This window comes from Perognathus longimembris, chromosome 4 (genome assembly GCF_023159225.1).
Source record: "Perognathus longimembris pacificus isolate PPM17 chromosome 4, ASM2315922v1, whole genome shotgun sequence".
Taxonomy (NCBI): domain Eukaryota; kingdom Metazoa; phylum Chordata; class Mammalia; order Rodentia; family Heteromyidae; genus Perognathus; species Perognathus longimembris.
The window spans coordinates 7,064,282-7,086,890 of NC_063164.1; the positions used below are offsets into that span (position 1 = coordinate 7,064,282).

At 36.6% G+C, this 22,609-nt stretch overlaps 1 protein-coding gene across 29 annotated transcripts in view; it reads left to right on the forward strand.

The window, feature by feature from the left end:
- Trip12 (thyroid hormone receptor interactor 12) overlaps positions 1 to 22,609 on the forward strand; it is a 132,974-nt gene that overhangs the window by 63,895 nt on the left and 46,470 nt on the right. For 27 of the 29 annotated variants that reach the window (XM_048344583.1, XM_048344559.1, XM_048344565.1 and 24 more), the window contains 7 exons: positions 5,179 to 5,262; positions 6,511 to 6,606; positions 16,111 to 16,259; positions 19,280 to 19,315; positions 19,395 to 19,490; positions 20,537 to 20,629; positions 21,377 to 21,538. In XM_048344583.1, coding sequence (XP_048200540.1) covers positions 5,179 to 5,262; positions 6,511 to 6,606; positions 16,111 to 16,259; positions 19,280 to 19,315; positions 19,395 to 19,490; positions 20,537 to 20,629; positions 21,377 to 21,538 — 716 coding nt within the window. The remainder of the gene's footprint in view (positions 1 to 5,178; positions 5,263 to 6,510; positions 6,607 to 16,110; positions 16,260 to 19,279; positions 19,316 to 19,394; positions 19,491 to 20,536; positions 20,630 to 21,376; positions 21,539 to 22,609) is intronic. The other 2 variants (XM_048344573.1, XM_048344586.1) reach the window with 2 other exon arrangements.

Genomic DNA, 22,609 nt, shown 5'->3' on the forward strand with positions numbered 1-22,609 from the left:
GATTTACATCACTTCTCAGTCTATAAATTTCAAGACTGAATGTGGAAGAAAGGACAGTTCCCAAATGGATGACAGAAAGGATTTGCTGCATGTTTTACAGTAGACTCTATAACAGTTAACAGTGGCTAACATATACTTTACTGCAAATGCAGTATTAAACATTTGGCGCATAATTCTCATTTTAACATTCAAAACAACCTGTTCAGGTATGGGTCTTGTTGCCATTTTATAAACAGGGATTAGCAGAGACAATTGCTTAGACTTGCTCAGGTTTCTAAGCTAGAATGGTTTTGCAACATTCAAATCCAGATCTTAGAAATAAAGTACACATTTACAATACCTATGTTTTCTTAGGGTTATAAGGGTGTTTTAATTCATATGGATATAATTGGAGGCTAGAATCGAGGATGTGGGGGAGCAAAAATTTTTTATCCAATGGGAATTAAATTCAAGGGAATTACTCTAGTCAGATTGCCTCCCTAAGCACAATACAATATAAGTATTTTCCTAGTTTATATGTTGTGGTTGGTAATTAAAGATACCTGTGAATTAAAGATATCAGTGACTTATTAGTATTAGATAAACGCAGAATTCAGTACATCTGTAGGATGAATGGCTTGTTAGGTGTAGGATTTCCCCTGTTTTTCTTACTTACGGAGTTTTAAATTCTTCAGCATAATGTGCTTTAGTTTATTTGTAAATTAACAAATGTGTAAATTAGTGTAGAGCATAGTGCTTCGACTTGTGGTAGTGACTTTGACAACCTGTGTTGAGTAATCCCATTCTCAATGATTTTCTAGTTGGTAGAATACTCCCTTCAAAATAGTAAAGTGGTAAGAAAAAATAGATGTTGATCTGACACATTTTACCTTAAAAATCTCCATAATTTCCCAAGAAATGATTGAGATTAGATCATAGAATGCAACCCCTTTTGTAAACTCTTCTCTATTTACCTTTATTTAACACCATTATGAATTATATGGTGACCATATTACCTGATGATGAAATTATATTCTATAACTATGATGTTGACATTAGTTCCAAGTGTTGTGACATATTGAGGAGAGAGAGAAAGAGGAGGGAGGGGAATAAAAGATAGGAGGGAGGGCAAGAAATCCTATTGCTTCCTGTATTTTGCATCTAAAACCTCTTTTTTTTTTTTTTTTTTTTTTTTGCCAGTCCTGGGGCTTGGACTCAGGGCCTGGGCATTGCCCTTGAGCTTCTTTTGCTCAAGGCTAGCACTCTACCACTTGAGCCACAGCACCACTTCTGGCTTTTTTCTATATATGTGGTATTGAGGAATCAAACCCAGGGCTTCATGTATATAAGGAAAGCACTCTACCACTAGGCCATATTCCCCAGCCTTGCATCTAAAAGCTTTTTAACACTTTCTTGGCAATTAAAATCTCATTCCAGAAACTTATCAGAATTTTATCTTTTATGTAAAAGGTTGTAATTCTTAAAGTATAAAAACTTGGTACTCTATAGTAAAAACTTTTGTCTTATTTAAACACTGTTTTATCCATTGTAAACTATTTTTCATAGCACTGGGGCAGTATGGTAAGACTAGATAAGAGAACAGGACACATACTAGCTTTAGAAAAAAGTGATAATGCTGAAAATCTGGCTTTGGATTTTATTTGTCTGCAGACAAAATGTAGTGTATTTATTTGCTCAAGGAAGTTTAACCTTGACTAAGATCGACTGGGAGTTGACTCCTATTGATTGATACTCTTTTCTTATCTACAGGAGTTTATAAACAGCCCCCTCTCTTAAAATTAAGTCAGGCCAAGGCTAGACCAATTTGGGTTGTCTATAGTTTTGTGAAACATACCAGACTACAACAGACAAAAACCACTTGCTTTTAAAGGACTAGTGAAAGGGTCCCTTTGCCTCTAGTAACTGGTTTCTGTCAGAATTGGCTAACTACCCCCACTGAAAAGCAGAATGATTGCCTTTGGTTGTAATAATTCTATGGGTCCATAAAACTTGAGAGAGAACAAAACTTTAGAATATGTTCTATAAGTTTTACATATTGGTTGATTAATGTCTTGTGGCATTATAATTTGAAATTATAAATTATGGAATTTATTACCTTTAATGCTTACAGCTCTGTAGGATATTTTAAAATAAATCTAAATAATTTTTAATTTAAAACTATTAAGTACAGTTTTTTTAAAGAAAGTATTTTATTACTTTTTTTTTGGCCAGTCCTGGGGCTTGGACTCAGGGCCTGAGCACTGTCCCTGGCTTCTTTTTGCTCAAGGCTAGCACTCTGCCACTTGAGCCACAGCGCCACTTCTGGCCATTTTCTGTATATGTGGTGCTGGGGAATCGAACCCAGGGCCTCATGTATATGAGGCAGGCACTCTTGCCACTAGGCCATATCCCTAGCCCTTAAGTACAGTTTTAGTATTTAAATTTTTTGAATTGAAAAAAAGTGATATACAGAGAAGGTTATAGTTATATAAGTCAGATAAGGAGTACATTTATTTTTGGACTTCATTCCTTCACTCAGTGGCTTAAAAATTTTTTTTTTTGTTTGTAACAGGACTTGAACTCAGGGCCTGGACACTGTCCCTGAGCTTTTCCCCTCAAGGCTAGCACTCTTCCACTTTGAGCCACTTCTGGTTTTCTCATGGTTAGTTGGAGATAAGAGCCTCAGGGACTTTTCTGCTTAGGCTGGCTTTGAACCATGATCTTAAGATCTCAGCCTCCTGAGTAGCTAGTGTTGCAGATGTGAGCCATCTTCACTGGGCCTAATACTTGTGTTTTATTTTTTTGTTGTTGGTTTTGTTTGTTTGCTTTTTAATGTGTGAATACAAGAGTGCTTTTTATTTTTTTTTTTCAGGGTTTATTTATTTTTGTCGGGGTTGGGGCTTGGGCTTGACCTCAGGGCCTGGACACTGTCCCTGAGAGCTATTTTGCTCAAGGCTAAGCACACTTTGAGCCACAGGTCCACTGCTAGCTTTCTGAATGGTTGATTGGAGATAAAGAGTCTCATTGCTGATTTGAACCATGATCCCCAGCTTAGCCTCCTGAGCAGCTAGAATTGTAGGCATGAGCACCTGGCCAGAGTGCTTTTTAAAAGCCAACCATTTCATATGCTAAAACTTTGTGTTTGTTTTCCACATACTTGGAATAACCACTTTTTAACATACTCAGTCATAATCCATACCTAATATAAGTATTTATTTACAGGGTTTCAGTATAATGTAAAGAAATTATACTAATTTTATTCAAAAAGACTTTTGACAAGTATGTTTAAGATGCTTGTACAGTATAGTTCTTAAGAGTACAATTGAGGAAGTGGCACTGCTGCACAAAGCAGTAGAGCACTAGCCTTGAAAGAAATTGCTCAGGGACAGTGCCCAGGCCCTGAGTTCAAGCCCCATGACCGACAAAAAATAAGAGTAAATTGGGTTGGTGGCATGGATGGCTAAGTTGGTAAAGTGCTAGCCAATGAAGCTAAGTGGCTACAGATAACAAGTTCGAGTTCTAGTCTTGGACCTAGGAAGAACAGTGCAGTCAGTAAAGTCAGACTATCTTGCCTTCAAACTTTCAGTCCCTTATTAGTAATCTAGCTTGGGAAAGAATACTCAGTTACAAGCCTTAGTTTCTTCATGTGTGAATTCTTATTATATTACTATTTTTTTTTTGTTGTGAGGGAACATGTAGGTAATTCCTGTGTATAGAAAACATTTAATAAATGTTACCTATAGCAGCGTGTAGTGCAGTTTATTGGTTTGTCATTTTCTTCAACAGCAGCAGTTTTGAGTGTGGGTGGTTAAGCCTCATTAACCCTTTAATAGCATTTTTGGGTAATCTTGTGTCTCTAAAACATTGAGTTCTTAACATTTTCTATAAAAGGCCAGATAATAAATATTTTAGGCTTCATATGGTCTCTGTTGCAATTAATTCAATTTGTGATGATAGCGTGAAAGCAGCCACAGACAGTATATAAATAAATAAGTACAGCTATGTTGTAATAAATTTGTATTTAAAAGGCCAAGTGGTAGACTGGATTTGGCCTTTGGGCCACAGTTTGCTAATCTTTGTTCTAATCTGTAAACTTTTCAAAAAAAAATCAATCCCACTGAAGTTTAAAATACTCAATGAAAAAATAGTAATAAAAATTTGGAGTTGGTGGCTGGTGCATTGGCATATTTTACTTAAGGAAAACTATTTGCTTCTTTACTTTTTAAATAATTCTGAGACAGGAGTCTCTGTAGCCCAGCCTGGCCTTCAACTCAAGATCGTTTCCTTTTCCCAAGTGCTAGGATTATAGGTGTGGGCCACCACAGCCAGCTCAGAAAAGCTTTAAATTTGTGCAGTACTCATGAGCCTTTTAAAAATAGTCTTTCTGACGTGCATTATTCTGTTGTTTGTCTCATAAATCATGCTTTAGGAATTGTGAGTCATATGGTCTTAGGTACATCAGTCTTACCTGTCTAAAACAATACTTAACTAAAGAAGACACTTGGAAGTACAGAACACTGCTAGTTTTGCAGGAGTAGTTTTTTGGTTATTTCTTTTTCCTGATTAGGTGCATATTTTGATGACCGTAACACTGCTTTTGGTTTTGCTTTGGTTTCAGGTCAGCATTTTGTGTAGTAATGTCCCTCTGAACCTTTTTTTTTTTTTTTTTTTTTAGCCCCCTTGACCTTTAATTCTTCATCCTACTCTGGTTTTGGCATTTTAGTTTTCTCTTTCTTAGCAATGCTTTGAGGTCATCTGTTCATTCTAATATTTATGTTCAGTATTTTGTTCCAAAAATAAGAATATACAATCTTTCTATACTTCTGCAATTAGAGGAAACAGATAAAACAGTGGTTTTAGCAGTATTGCTTTCATTGACTTTTGGTTCAGGAGTTCAGGACAAGCCTTAATTCACTCTTTCAAAGGGTTTGAGGAGTTTGTCAAAAGCCATGTATGAATGAAATGCAAAGATTTTAATTTTTTATGCTTGTTATTACTAAGGTAGTTCAGTGTTCCTTTTGTTTTAAACACTGCACAATGAAGTTTAGAACAGCATCTGAATGTGCGGTATGAAGACAAGTTTAATTGCTTTTATTTTTAATACTCTGTAAAATGTTGGTTTTTCTTTTTTTAAGATAAGCCAGACATAATGAATTTAAATGCTCCTCTCCTAACCCTCACCCCCCCTTCCCCCAAAAGCCTCTAGTTCTGTTGCAGGGGCTGTTGGCATGACTACCTCTGGGGAGAGTGAATCGGATGATTCTGAGATGGGACGATTACAAGGTAAAGACAGTCTGAAAGAAATGATTACTACAGGCTGCCAGCTACTCCTGTTCTCTGTTGAAATTAATTGTTCATTTGAACATCTTGCAGTGCCTGAACTTCTACACAGGCTGCTCAGTGGTGATTGGATGCTTTGAGTTCAGAATATGAGCTATTTGCATCTTCATTTTTACTATTGATTTGATAAGAAAGCCTTAGATAATTTTCTACTATTAAAATTTTCTTAGCTGGGCACCGGTGGCTGACTCCTGTAATACTAGCTACTCAGGAAACTGAGATCTGAGGGATCAAGGTTTGAAGCCAGCCTGGGCAGAATTGTCCTTGAGGCTCCATCTCCAATTAACTACCACAAAGCTGGGCTGGAGGCATGACTCGGGTGGTGGAGTGCTATCTGAGCGAGCAAGCCCAGCAAGAGCACAAGGCACTGAGATCAAGTCCCAGAACCAGCCTCCCAAAGTCTTGATCATGGTGATAAGCATATATCTGGTTTTAATAGTAAATTGCCAAATACCTTGAAAAAGGTATGTTGTTTTCTGGTACTTAATAACATGAATGCATCTAGTAAGGTGGGTTTTTGTCTTTTTGGTCACCTATTTTAAAATGAAGGGTATAATGTTTGTGTAAATTTCAGATTTTTATTTTATTGTCAGAGCCTTTACAAAAAGCAATCTTAAATTTTGTATAAACTTTCTATTTAATAGGTAGATATGTGTTTCTGTCTCAGATGGTAGATTTATAATAGATCCTCAATGTGAGGCTTATGAGAAACTTATAAGTAAACTTGGAGTAACTTTTTGATGTTCTTAAGAGACATGACAACTGTTTTTAACTAGAACTCTTATGAACTCGTAGTTTTTCTTTTTGAACATAAAAATATGATTTTCATAGTGTTTTTGGAGAGTCTTAACCAATATGTCACTGGGAAACAGTGTCAGAGGGAAAATGGGGCAATGGTGTTTAATACCTACATTGGGTATTTCTTGAAAAAGTTACAGCTCCTTCTGGCACTGGATTTTAAGTTCTCCATAAAACTTAAGATGCTTGAAGTATAGGCATCTGTGTACATGAATGTTTGCTACATTAATAATGCAGGTGGTCTTTGAAGTTTAATGCAGTTTCTTTTGAAATTTTGAAAGTAACATTGGCTAACTCAGTTATGTGAGATGAATCAGTTCCTTGACATTTTAAGAACTGGTCAGTTGCATTAAGTAAACTCAACTACTCCCCCTGCCCTTCTTTTTTCTTTAGCTCTGTTAGAGGCCAGGGGTCTTCCTCCTCACCTGTTTGGTCCTCTTGGCCCTCGGATGTCACAACTTTTCCATAGAACAATTGGAAGCGGAGCTAGTAAGTGAATGTTTAAATTTATTTTTTTCCTTGAAGCCCTTTATTAAGTGCTGTTCTCAATGTTTACTTATTGATGATGAGTATTAGGAAATTTTCATGAACTTTTAATCTGTATTTTTTTTTACAAGTAGGATTGATGTATGTTTTTACCTTATATTCATCATCTACTAAATTTTCTTTTGTACTTTTATTTTTGATTAATGAACTGGGATTTTAAAAACCCAGTATTTATAGCAATATTATCTTTTATTTTGTTTGAGCTATAGAACAGTAAATTATTTACTTGGCAGTTACCTGGTTGCATGGTCTAACAGATTCAGAACTTGAGTGTTTATGGTATAATGAAATTCATCTATAAAGCAGTCTCTTAATATGAATTTGAGCACAATTTCTAGTCACTGGATTTATTATCAAATTAATGTGTTTTTAACCCAGAGATTTTATATGATTAACAGAACAGTCTCAATTGTAACTATAAGTACTTTACACTTGATTTCTAACAGGGAATTACATTAGCTTCCTAAAACTATATTTACTTTACTTCATTTTTTTGTGTGCTGGTCCTGGGGCTTTGAATTCAGGGCCTGTTGTGCAGTTCCTGAACCTTTAAAAAAAAAAATCCTCAAGGCTAGCTTTCTATCACTGGAACCACCGCGCTACTCCTGGCTTTTTTTTTGGGGGGGGGGGTGTTGGTTAATTGGAGAAGATAATAGTCTCACAAGCTTTCCTGCCTAGCTTGGCTTTGATCTCAGCCCTCCTGTGTAGCTGGCATTACAGACCTGAGCCTGTAATTGTAATACTTGACAAAGAAATAAAAGAAGCAGCTGGCATATTGTTTGTGTCGCCCTGATAGATCTCAGATAACATGCAAAAATCAAACTTTTTCCCTCTTTTTGGTGGTACAGGAGATTGAACCTAGTGTCTCATGCTTTTACCACTTGAGGTATGTCTTCAGTCCCCCCCTATTCTTTCTCTTTATTTTTAATCTTTTTCATCTAATGGTTATGCAAGAAGGTTGCAGTTAAACATACCCATTTATATATTCAGTGCATCTTTAATCAGATGCACTGAGTGATGATCATTTTTTCTCCATCCTTGCTACTTCTTTCCCCCTCAAGTTGTATCATTTTTGATTTATCATATATATATGATATATATGATAAATCAAAAATGATATATAAATGTCTTACCATGTAGCTGAGGGCTTGTCTTAAACTTTGGATCTTCCTACCTCTCCTTCCTATGTTGTGATTACAGGTGTGTGCCATTATACCCGGCTTCTTAAGAACTCTTGAATTGGATATTTATTTAATACCATTTATACTAGATGCTGGGATTGTACTGAATCACAAATAGGATAGAGTTGTGGACTTTCTATACTTAAAGGATACAGACAGCAACGGGCATTTAGTTAATCTTTACTAAGAATTTAGATTTTTTTTGTCAGTATAAGGAAAGAGAATAAAGGTTGTAGGTTGATTGGGGGAGATGGCTAGACTGGTTAGAGAAATCTTATCCTGAGTCCTTATGATTTTTCTAGAGATAAAAGTGAGGTTAGGGGCTGGGAATATGACCTAGTGGTGGAGTGCTTGCCTCATATACATGAAGCCCTGGGTTCGATTCCTCAGCACCACATATATAAGAAAAGCCAGAAATGACACTGTGGCTCAAGTGATAAAGTGCTAGCCCTGAGCAAAAAGAAACCAGCGGCACAGTGCTCAGGCCCCGAGTTCAAGCTCCACGACTGGCAAAGCAAACAAACAAAACCACAAAACAAAAAATGAGGTTAGGAAACCAGCTATGCATAGGAAAGAACATGTGCCACGCCAGAGATGTTAATAAATTTGTGTTTGAGAAAGTTAGAAGGAAAATAGTAGAAGATGAAACCGAATTGATGCAGAGACTTATCAGACAGACCATGGAGGCTTTTTCAGGTCAACCACAAGTGTAGGAAATTGGGAGCTATCCCAACTTAGAAATGGGATTATGAAAAAGATAGGATAAGGTTGCATAATGGCACGTTAACCCTTACAAGCCCACTGACAGTCATTAACCTATAGCAGTTGGTTTCTCATTTGCATTCTCATCCATTCTCCCTATTCCCAAGATTTTTTTTTTTCTTTTTTGCTAGTCCTGGGGCTTGAACTCAGGGGTCTGGGCAGTGTCCTTGAGCTCTTTTTTTTTTTTGCTCAAGGATAGCACTCTACCAGTTGAGCCACAGTGCCACTTCCAGCCTTTCCTTTGTATGTGGTACCAAGGAATCGAACCCAGGGCGTTGTGCATGCTAGGCAAGCACTCTACCACTAGGCCAAACTCTTGGCTCTCTGAAGATTTTTTTGAGACAATGTCTCCCTATAGACTGTTCTGTCTTTATTTTGCCAGTCATGGGGCTTGAATTCAGCCTGGGTGCTGTCTCTGGGCTCCTTTTTACTCAAGGCTAGCACTCTACCACTTGAACCACAGTCCTACTTCTGGCTATGTCTGTGATTAATTGGAGATGAGAGTCTCATGGACTTCCCTGTCTAAGCTGGCTTTGAACCAAAAGGGCTGTAATATTTTCACTTAACTTCACTAATACTCCTTTCTCCAAAGTTAGAAGCTTTATTTCCAGTGGTAGTAACATAGTAACTAATTTGCTTTATCTTTCAATTCCAACTTATTAAAAGTGTTACTGTTTTTTCTTAAATAGATAACCTGTCCTGTTATTTTTTTCCCCTCAAATTCTGTTATTAAGTAATTGTACAAAGAGGTTACAATTTCAGTTTCATTAATGTCAGGTTATGAGTATAGAGGGTCGGGTGAAGATTCCTTTTGTAAAACTGTCATATCACTGTATTCTGTGGATATTTATTTGGCCATTTGAGTTATTTCCTTTTTAAAAAACTGTTATTTTTAGAAACAAGGTTACATGTAAAAGTATTTGTATGTATCTGTATTTAAGTATTTTTAAAAAGTAAAAAATATATGTGTATAGGTATGTTCCTGTATATGTAGTCAAGTATTCTAATTTTCTATTAGCCTCTTGTATATTTCTTGAAACATCCTATGTATATATGCTCTTTATTCTCAAGATTATAATACATATCCTTGGTTTATTATTGCCTACCTTAATTCTTTTTCATATCTCAAACTGCATAGGAATCTTAAAATTGTTTAACTTCTACCACATTTTATGTTGTTATATTAGGTTTATATATTTAATAACACTTGTTTAAGCCATTCATATTGTTTGTTTGCTTATTTCCCCGTTCCATTATTCTTAGTTGTTTCTTGAAATTCTTTTCATCTACTAAGAATTGTTTCCCTCTAGCCTGAAGAACATTTTTTAATATGTTGTAAGACTGTTAATGTTTTCACTATCAATCTTACCATTGCCCCTTAAAGGCAATGCTATTTGTTTGTTTGTTGGTCCTAGGGCCTAAACTCAGGGTCTGGGTGCTATCTCTAAGCCTCTTTGTGCTCAAGGCTAGCATTCCACCACTTGAGCTACAGTGCTTCTTCCGGCCTTTTCTGAGTAGTATATTGGAGATAAGATCTCAAGGTCTTTTTTGCCTGGGCTGGCTTGTGATCCTTAGATCTCAGTGTCCCGAATAGTTAGGATTGCAGATGTGAGCCACCAGTGCCCAGCCTGTTTGTTTTATTTATTTTTTTTTTGGCCAGTCCTGGGCCTTGGACTCAGGGCCTGAGCACTGTCCCTGGCTTCTTCTCGCTCAAGGCTAGCACTCTGCCACGTGAGCCACAACGCCACTTCTGGCCGTTTTTTCTGTATATGTGGTGCTGGGGAATCGAACCTAGGGCCTCGTGTATCCGAGGCAGGCACTCTTGCCACTAGGCCATATCCCCAGCCCTGTTTGTTTTATTTTTATAGATGATTTAAAAAATTTGCCTGTTAATATTTTTAATTGTTTGAGTATGTTGATCTTGTACTTGAAGTGATAGTACTTTTTACCTTAATTTAATGGGACTCATTCATGTGTTTTGTATTTCATTTAGTTATTCTTCATCTACTAGTACTTTTTAACTATAATAAGAAAAAACTTTCCTGACTTTACTGAAACTTTACTGCACTTGCTAGACAGACCTTTTATTACTTGAGCCACATGTACAACCTCATGCTCAACCTTTTTTAAAAAAATTATCTTTTATGGGAACCCCTATAGGGAGATTTGATGGTGTGCTTGAAATATGAATAATACCAATGGAAAACCCTGGTTGTATGTTTGTTTATCCTAGGTCTAAGTAAAGGCATAGGATTATGAGTGTTTAACTTCTTAACATTAATTTCTGGCAAAAAGAGTTCCTGTATATACTTAGGAAAATCCTGAATCCCGCATCGAAATTGCTTAAAGCTGGATCCTGGTGGCTCTCACCTGTAATCCTAGCTACTCCGAAGGCTGAGATCTGAGGATCAGTTCAAAGCCAGGCAGGAAAGTCGATGAGACTTGTACCTCCATTTAACCACCAGAAAAAACAGAAATGGAACTGTGGCTCAAAATGGTAGATTTCTAGCCTTGAGCAAAATTGCTCAGGAGCAGCACCCAGGCCCTGAGTTCAAGCAAGCCCCTTGGCCAACCAAAAAGAAACACCAAAACAAAAAACAAAAAAACCCCAAAACATGAACTACTGCCTGATTTCTTTCTTTCTTTCTTTTTTGTTATCTACATCTACCTCTTGGAATGTCCCCTTTTGTTTATTTTTCTATAACTCCCTTATATTTTCCCTGGACTAACTTGAACTTATAGTGATTGGAGGCATTATTTTCAGTTTAACAAAATCTGTATCTGTCACCCTAGAAATCTGCTGGTGAGAAATGACAATCTTTGAGTACTTGTGCAAAGAATTTCAGTATAATATGTCAGTTTATTGGTACAATATATCCTCATCAATATCTCCCCTTTCATTGTATGTTCAATTCTTCACTCTAGTCTGTCTTTGTGATTCTGAGATCTTTTTCTTGTTGCTCACTTCTTACTGATGAGTTTTCAGTTGTTTTATTCAATTGTAGATATTTCTTTGTATATTTTGTAGATTGCAGTTCTTGAAAAACTTTGCTTATACTTTTTTATTATCTTTAATTGTGAAGATGGTTATACATTAATCTGCTAATCCGTTAAGCAATATGGATTTTAATTCTATAAGAATTGGCTTATTTCTGTGATGTGTTCTTTTCGTTCTCAAAATCTAGTGATTAAAACGTATATGGCAGGGGCTGGGGATATGGCCTAGTGGCAAGAGTGCTTGCCTCATATACATGAGGCCCTGGGTTCAATTCCCCACACCACATATACAGAAAATGGCTAGAAGTGGTAGCTCAAGTGTAGCTCAAGTGGCAGAGTGCTAGCCTTGAGCAAAAAGAGGCCAGGGACAGTGCTCAGGCCCTGAGTCCAAGCCCCAGGGCTGCCCCCCCCCCCAAAAAAAAAAGTATATGGCAAACCTTTTGTATAAAAGAACTGAGTGGTACTTTCTGCCAGTGGTGTTTTCTTCTTCTTTTTCTCTATTTAAATGTAAAGATTCAGTAGCAAAATAGTTTCCCTTTAGCCATGACTTGAGCTTATCTGACCAGAGTTGGAATTCTGTTGTGACTCATTTCATCTGTGGTTCAACTCTGTGTATTTGCTTTGTGTGGTTCTCTAACAATTTAGATTGATACCAACTTGGCAAATCTTTCTCCTTATCCTTGAGTATTGAAGTAGACCCAAAAACGTGACACCTGTGTGTATAGTGTGTATATTTGAAGCAGGACTTGCCTTTAACCTGAGACTACAGGATACTTTATTGTGTTTATTAAAGTGTTTTATGCAAGCCAGGCATGGTGGCTCACACCTGTAATTGTAACTACTCTGAAAGCTGAGATCAAGAGGATCATGGTTTGAAGCTTGTCTGTTAAAATTTACAAGACACTATCACAACCAATAAACACTTGGGCATGTTAGTAGACCATTACCCCAACTACATGGAAAGTGTCAATAGAAGGATCACCAACCAGGACAAGAAACAGGACTCCCATTAGAAAAATAAAATAATAAAGAGCTTGGAGGACTGGCTCAAATACCTACAGGTTCAGCGCTCTTAGATCAAACCATAGTACGTGCACAGTTGCAGAACATAGCAAATATCTGGTGGTGATTCAGTTCTACTAGCTTCTGTGACAGAAGTCAAAACTCATGGACTAAATCTGATCATCTCCTTAGGTACATACATAATTTCACTTAAAATAAGAGTTATCTGTGAACTAAGAATGACGTATTTTTTAAGTGGGTGAATGGATGTTAAGAGTGATCTGTTGTAACAAATACTAAACAAAGGTCCGCTTTTATTGTTCATGAATAATAATTCACATTGTCTATGGCTGCTTTTGACTTCCAGTGTCAGAATTGATTTGCTGCAGTTAAGAAACTGTATAGCAATTGAGAGACACAGGGTAAAAAAAAGAAAAACAACTACAAAAACAATACTTGCAAAACTGTTTGGTGTAAGTGAACTGAACACCTCATGGGGGGAAAGGGGGAGGAGGGAGGGGGGTATGGGGGACGAGGTAACAAACAGTACAAGTAATGTATCCAGTGCCTAACGTATGAAACTGTAACTTCTCTGTACATCAGTTTGATAATAAAAATTTGAAAAAAAAAAAGACTGTATAGCGTACAGACTTCCAAATAATTACTAGTTCATTTTTTTAAATAGTGTTTGCCTGCCAGTTTCTAATGGGCAGTATCTCTCAAAGTTTGGTGTGTGGTTCTTGAGATCTTTATGTAGAAACTCTAAGATTAAAAATTGTAGTAATCCAGGAACTGGTGGCAGAGACCTAGAGACCTGTAATCCTAGCTACTCAGGAGGCTGAGATGTGAGGATCGCTGTTCAAAGCCAGCCCAGGCAGGGAAGTCCCCGAGACCAGAAAATCTATAGTGGCATTGTGGCTCAAAATGGTAGAGCCCTATCCTTGAGCTGAAGAAAGAGCTTAGGGACTGTGCCCAGACCCAGAGTTCAAGCCCCACAACTGAAAAAAATGAAATAAAAAACAAAACCAGTAGCATTTACTGAGGGTTTGCTGGTGAAATTGCTGGTGTTTTAAGAATCAAAGCAATGGCAGAAAACTCTACTAATGATCATTGAATTCTTCAGTGCCATATTGAATGCATTGATTTAGCTTTTCTTCTAGTAAAAATAATTGCAGTTTTGCTTGATAAGAGAAATTTTGTCAACTGTCTTTTTAAGTTCATGCCTTTTTCATGCCTTTTTAATACTCTTTGTGTCAAAATGGGGTGCATTTTTAATACACTTTCTCAAGTAACATACCACTATATATGGAAAATAGAAGTGAGTATTCAGCTGTCCTTTTCTTTTGGTTGCTAGGATTGATCCCAGGGCCATTATTAACATGTTAGATAAGTGATTTAAACACCTTTCCAAGATGACTTGTATTACACCTAACGTTAAGATGTTTTGTCACCATACACAGTTACATTAATCTTTTTCATTGAAAGTAGCATCTTTTTTTCCCAAGGAAAAAATTGTGTATGTTAATATGTAGTGAATAAATTGACTTGATATTTTCTATTTTAATTACAAACATTTAAAAATATCAATAGATTTAATCCATGTAATAAGAAATTATTTGGGGTTCCTCATGAATTTTTTTTTCCTTTCCAGTGCTGGGGATTGAATCCAGGGTCTCGCACATGCTAGGCAAGTGCTGTACCACTGACCTACACCCCTACCCTGCCATTAATTTTTACAAGTATAAAAAAGGTTCTAAATGTAACACCTACTCCACAAAGACTTTGATTTCTTCATATACCAGGGGATATAGTATATTATGATTTTAGCTTTTTCTTTTCAGTGGGCAGAAATTCTTTTTAGGATGTTCCAGAGTATTGGTCATGATCTTACCTTGTTAGAGAGGTTCATATTCTTAGAATTGCCAAGCCTAATGTTTGTAAATGGTTCATTGCATGGCGTATTGTTTTTTTTCTTTTTAGGTGATCTGTTAAGATGTGGTATAAACAGTTTACTCCTTTTTAAATGAATTTAAAGACCAATTTTTTTTTTAGCTCTTTTCTCACTAGTTACTCTCCCTCTTAATATTTCTTTCTACATTATTTAAATATAAGAATGAATATCCTCGGGGCTGGGGATATAGCCTAGTGGCAAGAGTGCCTGCCTCGGATACACGAGGCCCTAGGTTCGATTCCCCAGCACCACATATACAGAAAACGGCCAGAAGCGGCGCTGTGGCTCAAGTGGCAGAGTGCTAGCCTTGAGCGGGAAGAAGCCAGGGACAGTGCTCAGGCCCTGAGTCCAAGGCCCAGGACTGGCCAAAAAAAAAAAAAAAAAAAAAAAAGAATGAATATCCTTGGTCTAAAATTGATTATAACTTAGTTTATAACATCTGATACGGAGTTGAACAAAGTGATTTGTACTGTTTTTGCGGGAGGGTCCTTTAATTACTCTAAAGGACAAATAGCAGTTCATGTGTGGCTCAAGTGGTAGGGTGCCTACCTAGCAAGCAAAAGGCTCTGAGTTCAAACCTTAGTACTGCCAAAAATGTTTATTTAATGTTCCATAAGAAAAGGCAGCAATAGTTATGGGATTCATTATGATCTTCAGTAATGGAATACAAGATTTCCAAGGTTCATCATGTGTCCGATGGAAGAGTATCCCCTTAAGACGATCAATGAAGCTTAATTACAATGAGAGGCTTTGCTTTTTATATAAATACATTGGCTGAAATTGTTTCCAAGCATATATCCAACTATTATGCTTAATACCATGGAACTAGACCAACTGAACACAAAGAGTAATTTGAAAAGATGTAAGAAGAGAAAGTGACAGGGAAACATGAAAACATCTGTAGACTATTTAGTGCTGAGGATTGAATTCAGGGTCTCATACATGCTAGGCAAGTGCTCTGAGTTTGTCAGTAGCCCTACAGTTTTGTCTTTCAGTGCTTTCTTCAGCTTGATAACTTCTCTGTAGAAATAGTTACCAGTGTTTTCTAGTTATTTGTATAATGGAATTGAGTCTTTAGAAGCAGTCACCTATCTACACGAAAAGAAAGGAGATATAAAAATTGTTTACTGTTTTTACAGAATGCTTCATCGTTTTCACCTGTTTTATTAGATGGGTTGTTCCATTTGTCTCATTTCTTTCTCCTTTTGTAGTACTTGCATCCATTTATTTTGATGCATCATTTAGAGAAAAATAACATTTCCTTTGAAGTCGTTTAATAGGTTTGTTCTTACATAAAGCTTTTTTTATTATGTACATTCATTAAAAGTAGGTACTTTCGTATTAGTCTTATGGGTATTTTTTTATTTTGCTGTGAAAAGTAAATCAGGTTCTCAACTAAAAAGATAGAAATAACTGAAATGAGACTAAGATAGAGCTGACCCAACTACTTTGATTTTGCTTTGAATATGTCACTAGCATGTCTAGACCTACTCTTTGAGTTCTACCTTATACCATACAATGTTTTAAAAAAATACTGATTTCTTTCTTATGAAGGTTCGAAGGCCCAGCAGCTTCTGCAAGGACTACAAGCCAGTGATGAGAGTCAGCAGCTTCAGGCAGTCATTGAAATGTGTCAGCTATTAGTCATGGGAAATGAGGAGACGCTGGGAGGTTTTCCAGTCAAGAGTGTTGTTCCAGCTTTGGTAAGTATACAACTTTCCTGTTATTTTTCTTTCCTTTTTGTGCTGTCCAGGGGCTTGAACTCAGGGCCGGGGCTCTGTCCCTGAGCTTTTTTAAAGCTCATGGCTAATACTCTTGAGCACAGCCATGTCTGGCTTTTTGGTGCTTAGTTGGAGATAAGGGTTTCATGGACTTGACTCCTGAGTAGTTAAGATTATAGTCATGAGCCACCAATGGTGTTTTTGTTATTCTTTAAAGGCTGCTGAATTACATTAGATGTATGAATATTTCTATGATTTTTTTAAACATGCTAGAATTAAAAGATGAATATATTCCTAGTGTCATTTCATTTATATCAAAGCATGGTATGAGAATTAAGAATAAGAACTGAGAGAATTAAGATGAGTGCTTGGCTTGGTGTGTTTATTTTGTGCTTATAGATAATGTAGCTGCTAGTGATTGTAACTGCTAGTAATATTCTTTTTTTTGTGGTGGTAGATATTTCTGAACATAGTTGTGTAATTTGGCACTCGATTTGATCGAGATGCCGTTAGAGACGATCTTGATAATGCCGGGAGATGGAACCCAATGGCTAGTTTCAAGGAAAGAACTGTACCACAGCTACATTCCCAGCTGGAGTTCATAATATGTATATCACTTGAGTTTTGATACTTAACAGTTTTAAATTTTAAGTTAGTCAGCCTATTAGTACTATTTTGATTTCTTACTGCATAAAATATATAAGCCATATCTGCCAACCTACCAACCTTTTTGGGCAATAGTAATCAAACAATTCACTTTGAGTTATGTTTATGGCTGTGAAAGGTTTCATGTTTGGCAAATACATTTGGGAAGAGTAGTCATTCCCATATGCCATGTGGTTCCTTCGAATTTTAAAGGCTTTATGTTAAGAGAGAATCCATTGGAGGGGGGGGGGCGTCTGTCTGTCTGAGGGCTTGAAATCTGGGCTTGGCCACTGTCCCTTAGCTCTTCAGCTCAAGGCTAGTGTTCTACCACTTGAGCCACAGTGCCACTTTCCAAGAAACCAATTTTTTTTTTTTTTTTGGCCAGTCGTGGGCCTTGGACTCAGGGCCTGAGCACTGTCCCTGGCTTCTTCCCGCTCAAGGCTAGCACTCTGCCACTTGAGCCACAGCACCGCTTCTGGCCGTTTTCTGTATATGTGGTGCTAGGGAATCGAACCTAGGGCCTCGTGTATCCGAGGCAGGCACTCTTGCCACTAGGCTATATCCCCAGCCCAAGAAACCAATTTTTAAAATGATCTTTTAATACAATTTTGTGCTGATATTTTTTGATATTTAAGATTTATTGACATAATAAATGCTTCAAATTTCTAAGGTGAAAACAAAAGTTGTCATTACTAAATGTGTGTTTTCAAATAGTAACTTGATAATTTTCTAACTTCATTATGAAATAAATTTGCTATAATTTAAGATTAAAATTTAAGTGTGGGTTAAGTGCTAACAATATATTATTACATTTAGCATGTATTTATCTTAGAAATTAAATACTGTCTTTTTTGTATGCCCAGTAATGCTGACAGAAAATGAAATTTTGGTTCATACGTGAGATTATGTCATTCAGTCACATCAGGAGAGTTGATTTTTGAGAGAGCTGAGCAAAAAGACAACAAATGAGACACAACCGTTATTTTGTCTGTTCTCTTTGGATTGCTTGGCTCTGGCAGGGCATTGATAAAGCATTTCTTCTTACCTTTCTGCCACTTGGATTTCTAGATAATAAAAGCCAGTTCTCAAATCTTATCAGTTCTGTTCTTTGTACTATTGTATTTTGCCTACGTTAATATCCATTCTTAGATTGCTGATGTGTTCAATAGCTGGGCTCTACTGTTTGAATTATATTTTACTATCATTGCTTTTTGTTTGTTAAAAAGCAATGTTGTCAAAATGCTGTTTTTATAAGTGTAGTCTCTCCTCCCCCTCCTCCTCCCTCTCTCCCTTTCCCTCTCTCTCTCCCTCTCCACCCCCCCATCCCCCTACAAAAGGGTTCATTCAGTCTTTTGATTGGAGAACTGAACTAATTTTTTGGTAGTATGACAACTTTGAAACTTAGATTAAATATTTTAAGTGATTACTGTAGCTAATTTACACACCTGATTGCTGCTTATTCCTGAGTAGGAAGATGTGTGTTTTGTTGTCTGTTTAAAACAAAGATTGTCTCTGTTTGGACTTCGGGTATATGGCCTACTTCAGACCTGAGAAGATAAAGATGATATTAAGTGAATATTTTATTAGAATATCTGATATGTTACTGGTAGTTACTTAATTAACAGTTTAAATTCTGTGCATTTAAGTTTTCTGTGAATTAAATAACGATGAGTAATACTGTCTTTCCCTGAGGAGGAAATTCAGTTGCTTCAATAGGGCGTAGTATATGCTGCTAGCAGCATATGAAATCTACCTACTTCCTTTTCTATAAGAAAAAGTAGTATAAAATCCGGTATTTAGATTCATTTATCCAAATGTTGAAATTTTATATTAAGCTGGCTTTTAGTTAATGAATAATTGGTTTTTGGTTTGATCCATGTTCACATTAGTATATTCTTTGCAGCTTAGTTAAATGGTGTTTATAGCTTTGAGAGTATTGTCCATAGGATTGTCATTTGTGGTCCTATACCTGTACTAATAGTTTAATCCAGCAAATAATAATATATTACTGGTCCTATACATTTATATGTTGAATATTTGTTGGCACTGTAAGTGAATGGAGATTAGAACAACCAAAATGTCTTGTTGTAAGCAGCGTGAAAGGTTTCATTTTAACCTGAGGTGACGATTAATAATCTAGCAATACGTATTCCCAAGTAAGAGCTACTACATATAATGAATGCTGTTCTGAATATAATCATTTCTTTTGTATGTTTGCGAGGTTTTATCATAATGTTGTTTTGTGCGGTACAAGTCTTATCTAATACTTTGTTTCTCAGTTTGAGTGAAAAAAGAATTATTTATTGAACTTTTTACTCAAAATATACCCTCTAAATCCTTTGTTATGTTTTTAACAGATAACATTACTGCAAATGGAACATAATTTTGATATTGTAAGTATACACTATATTTCAAAATACTCTAAATTTTTAGTTTTGAGCTTTTATTGAGAAAATTATCTTTATTTTCTAGATGAATCATGCTTGCCGAGCCTTAACATACATGATGGAAGCACTTCCTCGATCATCTGCTGTTGTAGTAGATGCTATTCCAGTCTTTTTAGAAAAGGTAGACTTGGTTTTGTCTAATTCTTTAGAAATACACACGTTGAGTCACATTTTGAATTTATCATTTCCAGTCATGATTTATCTAACTGGGGCATATTTTTAGCTCACGATTCCTGAAGAGAATATTTTGGCATTCATCAGACCAATAGTTTAAAGTTGAAGCTAATAAATCATTTATGAAATCTGTATTTTATTTTTACTGCATTAACAATTCAGTGAACAACTTAAGCACTTGGTTTAAAATATAATTTCCAGAAATATCAGTGATATTGACAGCAATTAATACTTTGAATTGCTAGCTGAAAAAGTTGAAACAAAGTACCTTAAGATCATCAAATTGAATCAACGGAGAAGGGAAAGTTTAAAATACAGTTTGTGGTAAATGTGGCTTTGGTCTTTTTGTGGACCTTTTTCCTTTTTAGTATACTGTCATAAAACTTAATTTATTTGGTAAATGTAATATATAAGATTTAAAACCAAATGTAATTTTTTTTCCTTCAGTGGTACTTTATTTAAACTTGGTACCACTGTTGATTCAGGCAGGTGCTTACTGCTCAAGCCAAGACCCCGGCCTTATTTTTAAGCTATGAATCTCATTAACTTTCCTGGAATGACCTTGAACTCTCAATCCTTCTTCCTGCCTCTTGCCTTTGCAACCCAGTATCTTGAATTAACAGTCAAGTACCTTTATGTCTAAAACAAGTCATCTATCTAGGAACCTGTAGTTTATACCTTTAATTCTAGCTACTGAGGCAGCTGAGGTCTGGAGTATAGTAGATTCAACCCAGTATAGGCAGCAAGGTCTGCAAGATTCCACCTAGACAAAAAGCTGGAATGGAGGCATTGCTCAAGTGGTAGAGTGCCCACGATGAGTGAGACAGCAGACTGAGAGTGTAGGGTCTTTAAGTTGAACATAGAGTACCAGCTGCCCCTACCCACCCCCTCAAAAAGGGGAAGGAAAAGAAATCATCTATTAAACTTTGATGTAAAAGATAAAGCACTTGAACTTAAGTCTTAACCTTCAGTCACCTATTTATATGTTCCCAGCTGCAAGTTATTCAGTGCATTGATGTGGCAGAGCAGGCCTTGACTGCCTTGGAGATGTTGTCACGGAGACACAGTAAAGCTATTCTACAGGCGGTAAGTATTGTTACTGCAGGACTATTTCATTTACTGTAAGATTTCATATTTCATGTTAACAAATTTGATGTACTAGACGTGTTAGTAGTTTGGTTTTTGCTCAAGGCTAGTGCTCTACTAACTTGAGCCACAGCCTCACTTTCAGCTTTTTTTTGGCCAGTCCTGGAGCTCAAACCCAGGGCCAGAGCACTATTTATCCCTGGCTTCTTTTTGCTCAGGGCTAACACTGCCACTTGAGCCACTGTGCCACTTCCAGCCTTTTCTGTTTACGTGGTGCTGAGGAATCAAACCCAGGGCTTCATGCATTCAAGGCAAGCATGCTACCACTAAGCCACATTCCCAGCCCCACTTTTCAGCTTTTTTGATTGTGGTTTTGAGACAAGAGTCTCACAGACTTTCCTATGCAGGCTAGCTTTGAACTGTGATCCTCAGATTGAAGTCACCTGAGTAAGCTAGGATTTACAGTCTCGAGTCCCTGTTCCCCGACTTTGTTTTGCCTTTTCTGTATGTGTGCTGGTACTTGGGCTTGAACCTCGTGGCCTCTCTCTCTTGCTCTGGCACCTGGCCCTTTGCTACTTGCCTGGAAATGAATGTCTTTCAGATTTATCTGCTCAAGCTGGCTGCACATCTCAGCCTCCTGAGTAGCTAAGATTACAGTCATGAGCCACAGCACCCCACTCTAGTTTTGGTTTATATTGTCGATAAAGTATTTTCCATCACCTTAATAGAAGGTTTTCTGTATTTCAGGGTGGTTTGGCAGACTGCTTACTATATCTCGAATTCTTCAGCATAAATGCCCAAAGAAATGCATTAGCAATTGCAGCTAATTGTTGCCAGAGTATCACACCAGATGAATTTCATTTTGTGGCAGATTCTCTTCCATTGCTTACTCAAAGGTTAACTCATCAGGTAAAGTATGAACTTATTTTATGTTGTTATAAAAAAAAGTTAGGATAATTTCAGTTATTGTTCGCTAGTGTCCTAAGTCTAAGAGGATCTATATAACCGGGAGTATTAGCTGATCATAATAACATATTAAGTTATTTTAAAATACTGTCTTAGGTATTAAAATTTGGATTTAACCAAATGAACAGTAATTTACATATTTGGTATCTTAAGTTATTTTAATGTAAAGAATAAATTTGTTACCATAGCATAAGGTTTTACTGTGTGATTTGATCCGAATCCCCTTTTGCTTACACTTCCTGGCCATCAGGAAAAATAGACAAGAACAGAACAATAGGGGTTATAACCAAAACAGAGATAAGGCTCTCAAATAGAAATGAAAGATATATACTGCATTGTCTGTGGCTGGAGAAGATAAGAACAGTTTTGTTAAAGGTGGAATGAGTGGACTGTAATCATTGATAGGAGGTCTACACTGAATTTGAGCTAGACGATGGATTCTAAACTTAACTCCAAGGTTACAGAGAAAGTAGAGTTTCTTTTAGTATGATGTCCTGTGTGGTTTGTTATTATAAAAACATACCTTCAGAAATCTGGTTTTAAGAAAAAATATTTGTGCTTAAATTCTGGGAAAAATAAGATACATAAAATACCTTTAAATAGGGATTTATGTAGCTGGATAAAATGAGTATTGACTCATCTGGGAGTTTTTTTTCTCTAAAATGGTAGAGTAGTACATTCAGTTTTTTCTTTGTTTCTTAAAAAATGTAGTTCAATTATGTAATTTTTCTTAGGCTAAAAATTTGTTTTCTAGTTTATTATCATAATACCTTGATATACTTAGAAATAAGGCATAAAAGGGCCGGGCACCAGAGGTTCATGCCTCTAATCCTAATTACTCAGGAAACTGAGTGAGGATAGAGGTTCAAAGCCAGCCTGGGTAGGAAAGTTATCTCCAGTTAGCCACCGGAAAACCAGAAGTGGCACTGTGTTTCAAGAGGTAGAGCAATAGCCTTGAGCAAAAGTGCTCAGGGACAATGCCCAGACCTCCAGAGTTCAAGCCCCATGACTGAC